Here is an 18,895-nt window from a genome sequence, read left to right as displayed (position 1 = left end):
ACACGTCGTTATATCCCAGAATAACTCGTCGTTGCAAACATAATCATATCACGAATATGTAACCGCTTTTTCATTCATAAGTTGGAAGAGTTGGTCTGATTAACCTGTGCAGTTGATAGAGGGCCACCAGTCACAGCACAGCTTGGCGTTTACGTGAGTTCGTTGTTTCGTTGTTTCACGGCCTGCACGGTGGAGGGGGACTGGCAACTAGTGCAGTACTCCGGCCCGAGCGTTCCGCTCCTAGCCAGTTTGTGTGTGGCAAGCGAAGAAGAAGTAACATCAGCTAGAGCCGCAGTAGCGGGGGATCGCCTCGTCATGTCCGCCGCGGTATGATTGTGCGCATAGCTTGCGATGACACCCAGTCATGGTTAAGGTGTTTCTTCACCTGGGCTGTCTGGTAGCTTTTCTAGTGGCAGTTTCGATAGCGAGACCCGTGCACCCTCGGGTGTACCCACCCCAACGGTACGAGCTCATCTTGCCGGCTGGTGACCGGTCTTTGCACGGCGGCACAGCTGCCCCTCCGGCGGAACAAGCCCTCGCCGACGACGGGGCAGTTCGCAGCGAAAGAAGCACGAATCTGTCCCACATCACGGGCACCGCGCGCAAGATACAGATGTACATCAAGAACAGATATCTGCAGATCCTCCCGGATGGAGCCGTCAACGGTACCAGCGACGATGGCAGCGATTATAGTGAGTACAGCCCGTGACAGAGTAGCCTAGGGTTTCCAGAATGTGCCGGAAAGTGTGTTCCTGCTGCGAAAGATGTGTGACAGAATGAAACCATTACTCCCAAAATAACGCGTGAAATTATCTTTCCTACGTAGATTTTTTTTAAATAATTACGAAGCTTAAGTGCATCAATGACTTTACTTTCCATAGTCCTTATAAACATGCGTGACAGTCCTCATCCTGCAATAGACGTACAGTACTATCGCATTTTATTGCGAATTGAAATAGTGCGATATACAAATGTTAATAAATTCTCACTTTATGCGCAAAGTTTGAAATTATTATTATTTGACTGCAAATGGGTTTTCACCCCGTGGCAGTGGTACTGCAATAAGACAACAGACAACAGACATTACTGCAATAAGACAACAGACAAATAACACACACGAGAACCCGAAAAAATACTCAGCAAGAATCACGGATATGTTTCAAACTTGCCTTGAATTGTGCGAGGTCTTCAGGAACGCACCCTCGCATAAAAATGTGACCTCACTAAAATGTTTTGTAACCCCAAAACATTAAAATATTATGTTTCAGTATCCACGCAACGCGTGATTTCTATTTTTCTTACGATGAATATACGTTAAAATAGTTTTGAAACGTAATTGCAGGATCTTCTCTGTATCCAGAACCATCTACATGTTTAGTAGAATAGTTTTTCTGTTCTTCCTATAGAAATGGTGAACAAAACCATGAAATATAAGCGAAGAAGACGTTTGTTTCCAGAATCCGTAATGCATGGAAGTGTTGTTTACGCGGTACACGAATGCTGAAGCCCTCCTAGAAGATTCATACGCAATGCTTTCAGGATCCCTGCACTCTGTTTCCGGGGTCCATGTAACGCATGTACCGTAGGGTGTCAGGCGTATGCAGATACAGTGGCCGCTCCATAGCTCAGGCGGTTAGTCGCCGGCTTCGAGCCCAGGTCAGATCGTGTGGGATTTGTGGTGGACAGAATGGCACTGGGGCAGGTTTTCTCCGAGTACTTCGGTTTCCCCTGCCAATCCTCATTCCACCGCCTGATCCACACTCATCATCTGTCATCCGGGGCTTGTACAGTAGGCCAATTAGTGGCCGAGGTACCAAGTGGTCTCACTCTCATCCCACAAAACCCTCGTTATAACGGACTGGTGTCTCTTAACGCCGGTGTCCGCTGTAACTGAGTGAATGCGTTTTCACGGAAGCACACTATAGAGCCATAGATAGTACATGCAGTGAACACAGAAACACGCTTTTCATATCGGTGTTCTTTTTTATTTTATATAGTTTTCTATCTACAAAACCTCCTTAGTTCCTTAACATTTATAGAGAACTTTACAATCGTACACATCCAAATTTTGTCCCCTACACACGAGTCCGTTATAACGAGGGTTTACCTTTATTTACTTACAATATCCTCATGACCCCGAAACGTCCATTTTACACGATAAATGTATACGGAAAGGGTTCTGCGGATACATGCTGCAGACACGTAGAAGTTCTGTTGGTTGTGTCGCAATAGTACTCGTGCTAGCCAGGCATTACACAGCCATGTGCTAATTTCATATAAGCCTGCTCATTGATGAACTAGAGTTCGTTGCTCCTGGCTGCATGCCCAACCCCAGTAGTGATTGATGTAATTGTGCTTTTGAGGGCTTCGAAGTACAGTTTTTATCAAATATTAAAATATCGCGCAAACAGTTCGAGCTCGGACCAAATGGAACTTTCTATAAGGCGGGTTGTCGGCTCGGAAGGGGCCCTGCGTCTGTGCGTGGCCGAAATGCGGTTACGTTCTGATTGGTTAGAGACGAGGGCGGCCGATTTTCATTAATCGGTTATATTCTATTGTACGTATTTAAATGATTATAGTTAAGTGATGGAAATTGATTTATAGTTGTGTTGAAATTTGAGGTTCACATGGGGCTGAGTGTGAAGATATTGAACGAGTCAGGATAGCGACAGGCTACGGGCTGGACGGCGGGAGTTCGATTCCCGACAGTGCAAGATTTTTCTCTTCTCCACAACGTCCTGACAGGCTCTGGGACACACCCAGCCTCCTATCCAGTGGGTACTGCGGATTCTTTCCCCCGGGGTAAAGCGGCAGGATCCTGAAGCTGATAACTGATCACCATCTAGTGCCGAGGTCGAGAATGGTGGAGCTATACCTCCACCCCCCAATATGTCTTCATGGAATAATGCTTAACTAATTAAGCACGGGGACAAATTTACCTTTTTACGATATTTTGGGATGTGACGCCGTGTAACCTGGTGGAACTTCACCAAATTTTGATAGGAACACAGAAGCAAAGCTTGCTTACCGGCCGTTGCTTGTTTTTGCTTCTTGGTTGCCTCACTCTTCAACCCTGAAGATGGAGGCAGTGTGTTTCTCCGACACATCTGTAAACTTGTACCGTACTAAACAACGCCACATCCCAGATAATAGTGCCCTCACAGCTGTGAGAACCTCAATGAAGATTCCTGTTTTCAGAGATGTGACGCCGTGTAGTTTGGTAGATAGGGACCAACGTTCGAAGGGACCCACTCCCTCTATTCTCAGGTTAGCAGAAAATGGAAACGGTAGGTTTCTGCAGAACGTTATCTGTCTACTTAACTACAATGCGTCACATGACACTGATCTAAATTTATGGCTACATTTGCGCAGTTAAACGCCTGTACGTTTGTAATGAAAAGGTGGCTATGAAATATTCGAAAATTTTGCAAAGATTAGATATTGTATTTGAGTTCGACGGTAAGGAATCAGAATTTTGTTCGCGAAGAAATAAGGAACGGCCGAAAGTCAGGGGATATCTGCTGCCATTAAAGGTCAAAGTATACGAAAACTTTAATTTTATCTGTCTTCTTGTGTTTGAAACTTGGTCCCTGGCCCTAAGGTACAAACATGTGGATTGTAGAGAGAGAGAGGAAGTAGCAGGAGGCTGAATAAAACTACGTAATGAAGAGCTTCGGAAAATGCCATTCAAGGAGGATCAGGTGGCTCGGGCATACATCACGAATGGGAGAGAAGAGAAATGATTAAGAAACGCTCGTCGCAACCGGTGAATGAAAGAGAGCACTTGGAAGACCTAGCCATAAATGGGAGGATAATATTAAAATGAATCGGGATGGGACTATTAACTTGACTGAGTATAGGGACAAGTAACGAGGTGTTGTGACCACGAGAATTACTGGAGCAGTGTTAGTCTCTAGAATGTGACCCCGTATAGTGCGGTAGACATGCGCCAGATTGCGCCACATCACATCCTAGAAGGCAACAGTTTCTATGTTTACCTCTGTGAGAACCTCAAATCCAACGGTAATTAACCTTCGGGTTCCATAAAAGGCGGAGGATTTCTTTAGTTTCTTAGCGACTATCAGCTTCTGAAGATGAACTGTACTCCACATATTGTACGTAAGTTGTTTATTTGGAAATCAAGATCTATATTTGTGTTCCTTAACACATTGATACCCGGGAACGTAATTTTACGGTTCTGACGGGTTGATCCCTGATCTGCAGCAACCTTCAATACTGCAAATTTAGTTTTTGGCTTCTATGATATTATCTCGATCATAATTTGTCCTCATTTTCGGTTTCCTGTTTGGGTTTTGTTAGTATAGAATAGTCGAAACCTGTGCTTTAACAAAGAAGATGGTCCAGGTTTGCGTAATAATAAAGAGCAGTGTGGATTTATTAATAACTGAGGCCTGGATTTTCATGCTGTGGGTCGGCAGAATTGTGAACAATTATTTGTAGCTGCTTCCATACACAATTTTTATAACTCCGTGAGATGGAGTGTAGATAATTTCGGAAAACGTAACACCAGCTATCGAACAATTTCGCGAATATTTTCATGACTGTACATTTAAACCGTTTTCATTAGTAAACAACAAAATATTAAGCGATTAATTGATCGATTTTTGGCTTATTTAATGATTACTGATTACTTCTTCGTGTGGTAAGATGTAGAAGGGGCCGGTTCTGACTTATTTTAAAGTACTATCCTAACATTCACCTTTAGGAGAGTGATGAAAACAGCGAGGACCCTCTAGTCAGAATAACCGGTCTTGAAGCAAGAAAATCGATCCTGGAACCTTCCGAATGCGAAACAGGAGTGCCAGCTTCTGTGTCGAGACTTCTATCACTGGGCAAAACAGATGAATATAAGATGGATCAGGTCAGCCACATGCAGCGTAAGAAATTTAGGCGGAATTAACCAAGCCTTCAGGACGGGTAGACATTTAATAAACAGAGCAGAGGAAGCGAGAAGTCCGCGCCGTAGCCTCAGCTGTCGGACAGCCACCTCAGGCGGTTCGCTACTTCTCGCCTTAAGGCGCGTGGTTTAACGGTATGTTTAAAATGACAAAACAGTCGCGATAAGGTAGTCAGCCAGCGTGATGAGACAGAACAGCGTCATCATCTTCTTCATCTGTCATCCGTTTATTCTCCTTTTCTTGCTACTTCTCCTACTCTTTGCTGGCTCTACAGTCCGAGCTGCGCCTTCGTCTCCTGTACGCTTAGCGCTAGGCTTGTCGCATGGTATGACCCAGCCGATGTGAACACGATTGAAAGCAACACGTTGATTAACAATTTAATGACTGATGGGTAACGGGTAAATTGCTGCTGGTCCTCGCCAGCACAGTTCTTGATTCCGAATCCCTGTATAGGAGACATAAATCTCTGCTAATATCATTCGTGATTACTGAGTCTCTGCAACTTCCGTCGTCTAGTATTCCAGAAGAGGGCAAAAACAAACTCCGTGGCCTGTAGTCCGTAAGCGAACTATACCGACCGAGCGACCGCCGCTTGTAGGCGAAGTTAGTGACAACATTTGCGGATAGAGGGTGCCGCGTGGTCATCGCAACGATTCCCACGGACATTAATCTCGGATTACTAGACCGGAGCCGCTATTTCCTTGAAATAACTCCTCAGTTATTCTCATGAGGCTTCTGGTACCGGACCTCTGGATCTGTAGGCAGGAACTCTGACCGGAAGACCACAGAGTCGATCTCCAGAGGAAGGCAGGGTTTCGAAAACTGGATCTGCTTCGCCCCCAAGGGAAAGGGTGAGGAGGCACCTACTCTGTTGGGTCCCGTTAGATGGAGTTGGTGGTTGTAGGAACCCTACAAATTTGAGCTGTAATATTCCTGTCGGAAGATAAAGCACCAGGAGGTCCACGTTATTAAGAATCGTCCCACGTCTGTAGCATTCGCCGATCGTTTGGGAGTTGATTCTCCATTAGCGACAGACAAGCAGACAGACAGGTTGGGCGAGGATCTGAAGACATGTCAACGACTGGAGAGCTGATGTTGCGAAATCAGAACACCGATCTGTTACATGAAATTCGGTGAAAAGAAGCACACGTTTTGTGAGAGACAAATTTCAGGAGAACTACAGGAAACAGAAGGTACTAAAATTTGTCGGGGGCATGCGGTAGCATAGTTGGTTGAGGCACTGTGCTACAAGCCGGAAGGCCGCGGGTTGGAGCCCCGATGAGGTATTTTTTTTCTTCAATTTATCTAATCCTTCCAGTTGCACAGTGGTCCTGGGGTCGAATCTGTCTCTAACAGAAATGAGTGCCAGGAATCTTCCTGGGGGTTAAAGGGCGGGCGGCCGGCGCCTAATGCTGACAACCATACCGCCATCTGTGAGCCGATTGTCTAGAGAAAATATGGGAGACTCGACGTCTCAGAACCCTATGGGCTTTCACGGCTTTTTACAGGGGTGGCTTTACCTTTACTAAAATTTGGTGTTGAAATATGGACTGGATCACAGAGACTCAGAAAAGTTCCAAAGGCTGGTAGAGAAACCCAACAGTGAACTCAAAAAGAAAAAAAAAAGAAGAAGAAGAAAAAAAGGATTTCTTCGGTAGCTTCTTAAGAAAAACGCTGCTTCATGGAGTTAAACTCTGCTTTAGACGTCTCTAAGCGTGCATGATTATCACATACGAGTATTGACGTCGATCATTAAGTCATTACAAAGTTGCTGGGATATTTTTTTCAACTTATTATGGCAACTGAAACCGCCGTTTGGGAGCTCTTGTTTAATAAGGGAATTTTCTTCCGAAAGGTTACCTACACAGCACTCAAAGATGTTTTAAACGGTGGTTAGATAGTTCGAGGAAGCACTTGATTATGTGGTTTGATATGCTCTATTTCCCGAAAGTTCTTAAAATTAACGTGTGATGGGGATATCTTGTCCACACATCCGTACGTTTCGGAGTCGAAGCTACAATATAGAGTTTGAGGGTTTGTACTGAGGGATCTAGACGGAAAGCTGTCGGGACAATATTCTTTTTTATTCGTAGCAGTGGAATATAATCCCATAAAAGGTCAGATCGACGTTTTTACATTTTTTCCTTCAGAAACAGCCGAACAGACGTTGCGGTTGGGTCAAGAACACTCTGTCATATTTCGGGAAGTACCGGGTTTAAATCTCGGTCAGAAATCGAGCCATCCTGGCTGAGTTGTTTCATGCATTTTCTCAACGCAGTGTCATGACATGACCTCAAGTTAGGCCACGACCCCTTCATACCAAATTCATTCCAATTCGTTGTTTACTAATCATCCTATCATTCGACTCTGTGTTATAGTGGTCAGAGTTCCTGGCTACAGATCCAGAAGTCCCGGGTTAGTTTCCCGACACCACCAGATTTTCTGCGAAGTAGTGGGTCTGGAACGGGGTCCACTCAGCCTCGTGAGGATAATTGCGGAGCTATCTCAAGGAAATAGCGGCTCCGGTCTAGAAAACCGAAATTAACGGCCGTGAGAATTCGTTGACTCTCACTAACTCCATGGAACTGAGCCATTTTTGAGAAGCCGCCAGTCGCTGAGCCACTCGGGAATTATCCCAATTTATCGCTAAATGAGGAAGAGTTGTAATAGCCCAGGCTTTAAAGCGATGGGCTACCGAACGGATGGCCGGAGTTCCATTCCCGGTATGGAAAGAGATTTTGTTTGTCCTGCTCCGTCCAGACCGGCTATGGGGCTCACCCAGCCCGCTGTCCAATGGATACTGGGGGCTCTCTTCCCGGGGTTAAAGCGGCAGGGTCCTGAAACTTACCATTCACCTCCATCTAATGCCGAAGTCAAGAATGATGGAGCTATTCCTCCACTCCCCTACTCCCTATGTCTGGAACTAGTAAATAGCGGGACTGACAGCTCAACGGATCAATACTGAAGTCTTTGATACAGATATCACAAGAATGCCTTAGAAATTTTTCCCACAATTCCAGCCAGTCTATCTTCTACGGCGTTAGAATTGTTAGAGGCATTTCTTTCGCACATACTGTACTGGTAGAAGAAACTAATATTAGAGGCACTTTCGGTGAGCATTTGTGATGATGCAGACTCGTCGGGTTCCATAACGGAAGAGAATTACCTCTAGCTGAAACTAAATTCCGTACCGCTAAATAGAATAGCTATGTACCGTATTTACGCATGTATAGGCCGCAGCACAATTTTCAGACAGAAATTATAGAAAAAATAATTCCTCGATCTTTGAACAACCTGTATTACTAATTATGAATATATATATTTTTTTAAATGAAGTGTGATTTCGAATATTTCGAATATAAGCCGCACCCCAGTTTTACTCTTGAATTTTTGGCAAAAAATGTGCGGCCTATACATGCGTAAATACGGTATTTAGTCACTTAGGACTGGAAGAAATTACATATGGAACATCTTCACGTTTCGTACACTTCACCCAATATTTTAAGGGGATTTAGTGCAGAAGTATGAGATAGGTGGGGCATGTAAGACGCAAAGGGAAAAGGAGATGCATACATAATTTGTATCTGGATACATAAAGATACAGTATCACTTGGGAGAACTAGGCATAGATGGTAATGTTAAAATGCATGGTAGAGATATAGCTTTATGTCGCAAGGTATGGTCTACTTTAAACGGGCTCAAGGTAGGCTCCAGTGGTAGACTGTCGTGAACGCATTGGTGATTGAAGAGTACTGTGATGTGACGCGGTGTCGTCGGGTAGACATTCACCGAAGTTTCGAAGGTGCGTACTGCTTCCGTTTTGAGGGCCGATGAGTAAGTCAAGGGAGCAAGGAGCAATCAAAACCACATGAATATGAAGGCAGTAGATTTCTCTGAAACGTCGGCGTACATCTACTGGACCACACAGCCTCACACCCCAGAAGATAATGTAGGTGTGAGCCTCAAATCAAACATTGATGATTCTTTGGGTTCCGCAGAAGCACATTGCTCCGTGCAGTCTGGTAATCAGTTTTCACAGGCAGTCAAACTGTACTGGAAACAAGTAACGGCATTCTTCAAATCTTACAAGTAATGGCCTTGCTGTTCACACCCTCTGTTAGCAGCAGAACCGGGTGCTGAACTGTAAAAACGAAGCTGAAACGAAGTAGAGCTTGGTTTCAACGTGATGGCACATGCGCAGAAGATATTTTTCGTCTTATGGGCGGGGCGGACTAGTCCATATTCTCTTAGGGGTAGACAGTTCATTTCGCTGCTGGCAGATGGCTTCTGCGTTGGAGGGGCTCGTAACGGGCTTACTCACTCCCTTGATCATTTCCCCTTCACTTCCCCCCCTTCACTACGGTTTGTGCCATCACGTAGTAATCGAGTTATGTGAGGTTAGAATCCGTCTGCACGTTTACCGCGAGGTTTCCTTCAGAATCAGAAGCCTTGACCATCTGCCTACAGTCTTTCCTTTGCCATCTGTTGAACATTTTTTTTCAGCTTGAATTCATATATAAATCCTATTATAATATTCATCTCGCCTCATTGATATATTATATCGTTTAAAATATATTTATAAGATATATGTAATAAATTATTGTCCTTTAAAAGTCGGCCTCTTTAGTAGGACAATAGGAGAACAATGGCTGCTACAAAATATTGTCAGAACAATTGTTCACCCATCTGACTCTTCCTCTTTTTTCGATGGAAGTTGGTCTGCACCTACTCCGCGTATTATTCATGAATTTTAGTGCGGTGACAGCTGTCAGCTGGATAACAAATAATTCAGCCGAAGCGATTCGTCAGCTTTGTTTTGATGTAGCGCGCACGCGCGCCCGTCCGCCAAAGTTTCCGATGAATATCGTCTGCAACTCTAAGAACGCAGCAGCAGCAGCAATAATTTATTAAATAATAATATTAATAATAAAGATAAAACTATTACTGTAACAGGCCGTGGAGGCCAATTGGGTTGTGAGACGTCGAGGCTCCCACATTTTCTCTAGACAGTCGGCTCACAGATGGCGGTGAAGTTGTCAGCCCTACGCGCCGGCCGCACTTTACCCCAGGAAGATTCCTGATACTCATTTCTGTTAGAGGCTGAGTCGACCCCAGGGCCATAGTGCGGCTGGAAGGATTAGATTCAATGGGAAAATTACCTCATCGGGATAGTGCCTCAACCAACTACGCTACCGCGTGCCCCCTAATAATAATATTAATAATAATTTGAAAGTTTTCCATATGTATAACTATCATTCTTTGAAGGTGTATAGGGAGGCATGGAAGTAAACCTCCATGTATTCTAGAACTTAGCACTAGTTAGAGATGTGTACCGGTGGAGGACCCGTGATAATTTTTTTTATTGCTAGTGGGGTGCGACTAAGTCCCTTGTACTGCGGCCACTTCTGGTCTATTGTACCAGCCCCAGATGATAGGTGAGGGTGATTGTGGAGCAATTGGTGGAATGAAGATTGGCAGGCGAAACCGAAGTACTAGGAGAAAACCTGCCCCAGCGCCATTTTGTCCACCAGAAATCCCACTTGACCAGACGCGGGATCGAACCCGGGCCGCCGCGGTGGGAAGGCAGCGACTAACAGCTTGAACTATGGCGCGGCCCTTGTGATTGAGGCTTAGTGGTAACCGGATCCATTACGCCGGAAAAAAGAAAGCCCAGTACCCCTCTTGGGGCTGGTGACCCAACTGTTCAGAAGTGTCCAGTCACTTTACTGACTTAGTTGTCAAGGCCAGCAGACATTTTACTAGTAGCAGTAGGAGTAATAGTGATGGTGGTAGCATTACGCGGTGTAGCGTAAAGAATTCGCTTCGCTTTGGTCAGTCTCAGGCTGTGACCCAAATTGTCTTTCTCTTCGTCTCTACGTCCACAGTGGCTCTAGGACTCACGTGACTTCTAGCCAGTGGGTGCCGAAGATCGCGCGAAGGGCGCAAACTTTGCAGAAAGAAGCCGACAATTTCTCCTCTCCTGCACCTGTCCATGCAATATCATAGCGTAGTGCTTAGCCGGGGAAAAAATACAGTTCCTAGTAATAACATTGCTAGACATGCGCAGTGTATTGGTAGTTTTTATAATACACGTATCATCATCATCTTAGCAGGCGTTTCTGTTGGAACTAGTGGTGAACGTTCAGTACTCAGCCTTCAAGTTGCAGAACTTCTCCTTATAATGTGCAAATTTCCCATAACATGTTTTTTTTCCTTGTGAAGAATATATTGAATGCTTTTCTGGTATTCCTTCCAGATAGTCCCCCAGTTAAAATTCCTGCGGCGCCAGTGAACGCCGGTATGATAAATGGTTTCATATTCCACGTTCTTTGAATTTATATGCTTAAGTTTTTGTATTTTAATTTAGTGTCTTGGCTACCTTCTGTGTTACAATCCTGTCCGAGGGTATTGCTGCATCTGTCGACATGCAAATCTTTTCTTTATTATGTAAGATTTGAGGCTTTCACGGCGGTGACTATGAAGAAAGTAGCCTTCTGGGATTTGGCACCGTGTATATGTGGTGTTAACCGACGTTTCGGAGGAACGTATCGCCTCCATTTTCAGGGTAGAAGAAAAAATATAAGAAATCTGCAAGCGAAGAGACCGTGAGAACCGGTAAAAGCAGACTGCTTACCACATATACACGGTGCCAAATCCCAGAAGACTGCTTTCTTCTTATCTTTATTGTTAACCTACTTTCATTATTTTGAAAACAATGAAAGAAGCTTATGATGTCACCTTGCTGTCTGTCTGCATCCGTATTTTTTGTGAGGAGGCATATGTGTGTCTTCCCCCCCCCCTTCTTTTTGTTTTATCCGCGGTCTGTGTCGTGTCAAAAGAAATTACACGATTACTTCTCTCCAGAACTTCTTGTCTGTAATTACTGTAATTACTGTATCCCTTGATTATATCTTCAGGTTCGTATGCAGACTTAGGTACGTGTGAGCACCAGTTTTCTGTTTCAGTGCCTAAATTCTTGAATATCGAATAATGTAGATGTATACATATTCTGTCGTGTCTTATTACGGTATAAACTCATTTTTATTTTGTCAGAATTGGGCATCGTGCTGTTAAGGGATTAGAAGTTTCTTAACATTGCTTACATAGTTGGCTTTTACTCTCAGTTCCTTCTATTCAAATTTTTTCGTAAAATATTATGGTGTATAGACCCGTTGCTAAGAGGTGACGCTGTATATATCAGCCGCTGCTAGGTAATGCCCGTACGCAACAGTAGAGATGTCACGATACGTGGCGCGTACAGCCGTTGCTATGTAGCACCCCAAGCATACGCGTGGCAGTACTTCATACAGTAACGACGTCTGAAGCTTGAGACTCTTGGGGCATTTGCCATCTGTATCCAAACTTGAGAATCTCTCTACCTCTTCTCCTGAATATCAGTGTGGAGTAATGCACGTGTATATTGCCTTTGTCTTTTTTGTAATTTCTTTTATTTTTATATAATAGTCCAATTCCTAGAAGAAGAGAACATTTCGGAACATATTATTTGAGTCCTATACTCAGAGACGCTTGCTCAAAGTAAACAGACTTTAGTTCAAATGTGTTTCAATATTTGCAAGTGTGACCTTCTGTAAACTGGCGGCCGTTTGACTTAAGCTGTTCTCATTTATAAGAGACATATTGAATTACATGTGCATAACGAAACTCCTGCCACCTGTCTTGGATGACCTGCTTGTATTCCAGGCAGAACTTAACTTCTTACAATCCATGCAGGCAACGCTTCAGCGCTTTCCAGCATTTTAACATATTGTCACGTGTTTATTCCTCCGTGACTAATAACAGCGCGTTCTGGATTCGATAGTTAGATTTATTGTCACCTCTTTTTACAGTTCTCATAATCACAATCAATTACAGCAGCTCACACAGCCTAAGTTTCGCTCCAGCCCTTACTGGACTACTCTTGTCTTCTTTTCTAATGTGACTGACTTCGTTCTGATTTACGAATGAATTGCAATTTGTGACTGACGAACGACGAATGAATCCGTTCTCAAGTCAAAGTCAAAGTCACATTGCGACTGACGGTCAGTCAGTCTGTCTGTCGGGGCTCATGACCAGATGTTTCTTTATAGATGAAATTTACTGTCGTGTCCATGCGGGGCGCCCTCTCTGACGAGAGGTCGGGTCTGTCATTTGTCAGTCATAGTTGATAGCTCTTATCTGCACGGCCGCTTATATATCGTAGCGGTATCCTAGAAAATATTTGCTTGGTAGTATCCATGGACACGCCTGTTGATTCCGCAGTGACGGTCTGGTTTCCAAGGGTCTGCAACTTCCATTCTCGTATCCTAGGCAACATTTGCGATGGTTTGTGTCCAAGAACCGAGTCTCCGCGGAAACGTGTTTGCCAGCTCTTCACCTAGAAACGCCTACGTGACGCAGTATACATACAGTTTCTCCCTTTGCAAGGAACTCTCATCTCTTAACAGGACTAAGCACGTCGTAGCGTCTCATATCTTAAGATTCTCTCATCTTTAGATGTTAGGCCCCCCATACACACACAGTTTGGCCTTCCGATCGACCTTACAGGCAAAACTGTGACAGTTTACCCCCTCCCTTTCCTCCCCATACACGCGTAGATAAAGCGGCAGGCTTCATGCCACAATCACGGTCTTCCAGCCTATAATGTTGAGTCACACACGTCACGTGCTACGGTTCTGCAGGCAGAACTGACGGACTGACGGGTTTCCCACAGGCCAACAGTCCAAACGATTGGCCGGCCGGCCGCACTACACACGTCAGTTTTGCCTTTCAGTCTTCAACTGTGGAGGCCAAACTGTGTGTGTTGCCTCTGCCTCCCTGAGCTAGACACGCCTAGGCCTTCAAGAGACATGCAGTATGTATGCGGGTGGCCAGTTTGCCGATACTTAGCGACCTCAACGATAATAGATGGGCATGACGTCACACATATGGCTTTTGTTTTATATTTCGGGGATTATGAATAGTCTGTCTCTGCCCTGAAGTAAATTGGAACCTCAGTCCAGGCCTTCAGTAGGACTAAGATTGATTGTGCGCTGAATACATCGTCATTCAGAGCAAAACAACAAAGCCGCCCATTGTGCTAAAGCTCATAACAACACAAAACAGTCGGAGCAAACAAATGAATCAAATAAAAATAAACAAAATATTTAAATTAATACAGTTAAAGTAAAGAATATGTCCATAAGACATGCTGTGCGATTTGGTAAAATTTAGAGAAATTTCTGTGTTTATTTTGCTGCGGCACGTCTCTGTGGGTGTATATGTGACATTACAAGATCCGTTGCCCGTCAACGGATACGGACCCTGGCGAGGCCTAACAGCAATTTACTGGATTGGACTGGAGTTGAATGAGTTGTAGCGGAGAGTTGAGTTAGAGCAATGGGTTAGTCGCAAGCCAGCCACCATCCAGCGAGGACGTGATCACGCAAGCGAAGGAGACCACATTGTTGGGAGTCGAAACCTAGCAACGGCTAGTGAAGACAAACTGAGAAGACAGTGTGAGAAGTCAAGTGCGTGAATTAGCCTTTACGATTTATGGGTGTTCGATAAATACAGTTACCACTCCAACCCCGTGTCTAGTTAGTTACTTAGTTATTGGAGAGGGTGGGTTTCCCCATGCACTTAGACCGGTATTGGTCCATTGTGCTTCCCTCTATGATTTCTACCAGTCTCTATATCCTACCGGTACTGGTGCTTACCATCAGTCCCACCCAGCCAGCGAGACCGGCTCTACTAGCTCAGAGGTATCTATAATGCTTCCCCCATCTACCGGAGGTATTAGAGACTGCTGTTGGGCGGGAAACGTCCGTAATTTGGCTCAGTGACCTCCTTTGGAGATATGAGGTTCTTTTACGTGCCGTAAAGCTACAACATGGGACCCACGCCTTAAAGTCCCTCCCGGAGGACTTGTTCCCTGAATTTTTCGGCCCTTAAAAATTCGACGACCTCCGCCGGGTATTTGAACCCGCGTACTACGAGTCATGAGGTGGGAACGTTACCTCTAGACTACGGAGGCCGCTTACCCCGTGTCTAGTTACTGGCAAGCGTGTGTATACTCCTACTCAGACTTCAATGTACTTCCGTGAGTGAGCGTTCGTCTGCCGTTAGGTGAGCGGTGAGATTGTTACGTCCCATTTCGCTTACTGAGCGGCCCCAGTCTGCCAAGATACAGATTCATGCAGAAAGAAAAAGAGTAGGATGAAGAGAAAATAAACTTGAAAGAAGGAAAGAAAGAAAGGAGAGACAAGAGAAGGGAATAAAGGACAGGAGCAAGAGGGATAAGGAAAGAAGGATGTGCGGGACTGAAAGAAAGGGAGAGAAGAGAGGGGAATAAAGGACAGGAACAAGAGGGTGAAGGAAAGAAGGATGTGAGGGACCGAAAGAAAGGAGAGAGAAGAGAGGGGAATAGAGGACACGAACAAGGGAGAGAAGGAAAGAAGGATGTGAGGGACCGAAAGAAAGGAGAGAGAAGAGAGGGGAATAAAGGACAGGAACAAGAGGGAGAAGGAAAGAAGGATGTGAGGGACCGAAAGAAAGGAGAAGTTTTGAGAGAAGGGGGGAAGGATAACAATAAATTAGGGACGGAAGGAAAACTGAGAACGGAAGGAGGGAGTAAAAGAAGAAAAATAAAGAAAATAAAGGAGGGAAGAAAGAAAAGAGGCGAAAGGAAAGGAAGAAGAATGAGGGAGGAGAATGAAGGAAATATATTCAATGGCAACTGAAAACAGGAAAGAGAGAAAGTTGGCGTCAAAGCCCATTCCCCGGGGGCTTCATTTTCAGAAATAGAAACATTAGAGTAAAGTTTCAAAGTGATTGTTACTTGTTACATCCAGCGAAACCCGCTGTGTTCAGAACCCATAGAACCGTTCAAATGGTAGGCTAGTGTCTCACATGGAGGCACATACAGACACCGGGGTTTGATATGCGGACCGTTACAATTGGAAGAGTAAACTGACGGTGGAATAAAATTCTGAAGCTGTTGGTGGGCGCCGTCAGAATCGTGATGTGAAATGCTGGAAGTGAGAAATTCGAGTGAATGATGGGCAGCTTCCAGGTACCGGATCATAATGCATTCTACCAACACAGCCAGGAAATGTAAATTTGTTCAAAAAATACAAATGTTTGCCTTCCGCTGCGGTCTCACAGCTACCGAAGTCGTGCACTGAGAATTGTATGTATGTTAATACTTTCCGGGCTGAATGAAAGAAATCAGGGGGTGTGCGCAATATTGTGAGAGAGAGGGTTACGTTCTGCCCTTCCGTGCGGCGCGTCGTCGCCCTTTTCTGTAAATCTTGGATCGAAACTGAGAGATCTTCCGTGCAGAATATTTAGGGTTCGTGAGCGCTTAGAAGCATTGTCTTATTCCGTTTTCCCACCGAGCAATTTGGTCTAGCTGTAACGCTCTAGAGTAGGCCGTGCCATAGCTCAGGCTGTTAGTCGCTACCTGGGTTCGATCCCAGGTCAACTCATGGGATTACCGATTGAAAAAGTGGCACTGGGACAGGTTTCCTCCAAGTACTTCGGTTTCCCCTGGCAGTTCTCATTTTGTCAAATGCTTCGTACTCATCTGTTATCCGGGGCTGGTACAATAGGTCAATTAGTGGCCGACGTACCAAGTAGACTCTAACCCCACCCAAAGAAACTTAAATACAAGAAGTTCTGGGAAGAAATAATCGCCTACTTTCCTTTTATAGACACGGACTGCATAGAAAACGAAGCCTCTAACAATTCATCGATGTCTTGAGAACGTCTTTACTGGGTTGTTACCTAGCAACCATAAGGAGATACACAGACAGGCCAATAAACTCTCTTTGATAAGACACGGACCGAACAGAAAATGACGCATCCAGCAATTCTTCTGTTGTATCGTGTATTAGTTGCCGCGGGAACGTGCTACCGAGCAACGATAGGAGGCATAAATACAGGCTGATGGGAGGGATTTATGAAGTACGCCACATTGAGATAGGGAGATAGGCTGAGGTGCCATGATATACATACCAAGTTTCGTAAAGGCTGGTTCAGGTATTCGGAAGTTGATTTTTTGGGGGCGGGGATTCACAGACACACAGGATGGCGATTGTATAAGCCAACTTTAGGAAATTATGCTAAGAAACTAACTCTGTAGAGTTGCATTGGGAAGGTCCTTTCGGATCCTTTCCAGTTCATGCACCATTCATCCTACTATTCAGTGATGCATAGTCCAGGTCCTGGCATCGCCGTAAAATGTTCCCACCTCCGACCGAGTCTGAAATTTCTGAACGTGCCCTGCGTCAGACATTAGGACGAGCAAATGAAGCGGAAGAATGGAAATTTCTGCCTCCGTCTTCAAGGTCGGGGGATAGTGACAGCAGGATTAGATGTATGGGACATGTAGAAAACATACAAAATATTAGTTTGGATTTGGAAGTCCTGCACCTTGACTGAATGATAACCGCCTTGTAATCCTCAGACCTTATGTAAGTAGAGTGCAGCAAGTTTGATAAGTCAGTATTCCAACATCGCCTTGACGTCACCATTGTGCACAGGCAGTGGGAGCTGCGAACCAGAAGCGAATAATCAGACATGAACAAGAAATAGTAGGAACAGGTCAAGGTTAAGATGAAGTCGTCCCAATGCTTAAGTAAGGACGACGTCATGAAGACGCGTGGGGAGTGGAGGTATAGCTCCCACATTCTTTATCTCGGCACTGGATGGAGGTGAATGGTCAGCTTCACGCCCCGGCTGATTCCTCGCCAGTGAAGGAGCCTCCGGAACTTATTCGATAGAGCGTAAATGGGCCTTAGGGACGGCTATAGTCCCTACTGGGAATCGAACCCCGGCCGTCCATCCCATACCCCGTCGCTGTACCGAATGAGCCATCAGAGCTCCAAGAAACAGGTTAAGGTATGTAAGAACTTGCTTCTTTGTCACGTGTCTGAGATAACTAAGGTGACGTTTGAGCGGCAATCAGGTTTGTCCTCGAAGATTACGATTTTCTTGTTTGTAACTTCGGTTAGTTCGGAGAGATCTTTTTTTTTTGGAGGAATATATTGCCTCTGTGTTCAGGGTCCAGGAGTAAGCCATTCTTGACCTCGGCACTAGTTGGAGGAGAGTGGTCAGCTTCACGCTTCGGCTGCATTACTCCCGGAGGAAGAGCCCCGGTACCCATTGGATAGGAGGCTGGGTAGACCCCACAGCCGGTCTGGACGACATGGAGGAGTGAAAATTTTTGCCCACACCGGGACTCGAACTCCGACCCCTTGGTCGTCCAGCCCGTAGCCAGCCCCTATACTGATTGCGCTATACCGTGAAGATAACCTACGCGTTACTCCGAAACGTCGAGCTTCCTCCGTACTGTTCATAACGTCGTGAGAAGACTCCGACGCATATGTCTGTGCAACTCACCTGCGTATTATGGAGGGGTCTGATTTCGAAGTTTGAATCAAATTCCATATGCCCTTGATGTAATGTAGAGGCCGACTATACTGATTGAAGATCCTGAGCTTCTGACGGTCCAGGGAAGGGCCATCCATCAGCATCTGGTGCTGTGCCATACATTCATGGCAGTAGAGTCACTGGCCACGAGCTTACTGGCTGCTGCTCCACTCCCGACAGGGCTGGGACCTTGACCGTGATGCTCAACTAGCCTCCTGTTCAGTGGATATGAGGGCATATTTCACTCAAGAAGAACAGGAGCGCTGTTCCAACAGACGGCTGGACCAACTGACTCAAAGCACGAAACATATCAGTCACGGTAGCCAGGATTCCCTCTCTACGGCTCTGCAGCCCTTTTGTTGGGCCTTGGTCGCTTGTTCAGTTTCGGTAGGACTCCTTGTACGGGGGCCACAGACATCCATGCCTCGAGTGGTATTCGATTTCGCGATTCCAGTGTTCGAGCGGGCGAAGACGGTTCACGCCTTAGACCGCATGGCCACTGTGGTTGGCGGCAGCCAGGATTAGCTCCCAGTACTAACCACAGCTTGAATGTTTGGTAGGCTCGC

General features: G+C 45.3%; 1 protein-coding gene across 1 annotated transcript in view; it reads left to right on the top strand.

Annotated features, from left to right (window-relative positions):
* The first annotated feature begins 258 nt into the window (after window positions 1-258).
* LOC111871172 overlaps window positions 259-18,895 on the top strand; it is a 217,377-nt gene continuing 198,740 nt past the window's right edge. The window contains exon 1 of the mRNA XM_023864065.2: window positions 259-692. Within this exon, the coding sequence (XP_023719833.1) occupies window positions 365-692 (328 nt within the window). The 5' untranslated portion in view covers window positions 259-364. The remainder of the gene's footprint in view (window positions 693-18,895) is intronic.

The sequence above is a fragment of the Cryptotermes secundus genome, unplaced genomic scaffold (genome assembly GCF_002891405.2).
Source record: "Cryptotermes secundus unplaced genomic scaffold, Csec_1.0 scaffold394, whole genome shotgun sequence".
Classification (NCBI taxonomy): Eukaryota; Metazoa; Arthropoda; class Insecta; order Blattodea; family Kalotermitidae; genus Cryptotermes; species Cryptotermes secundus.
This window is presented reverse-complemented; position numbering and strand designations above follow the sequence as displayed.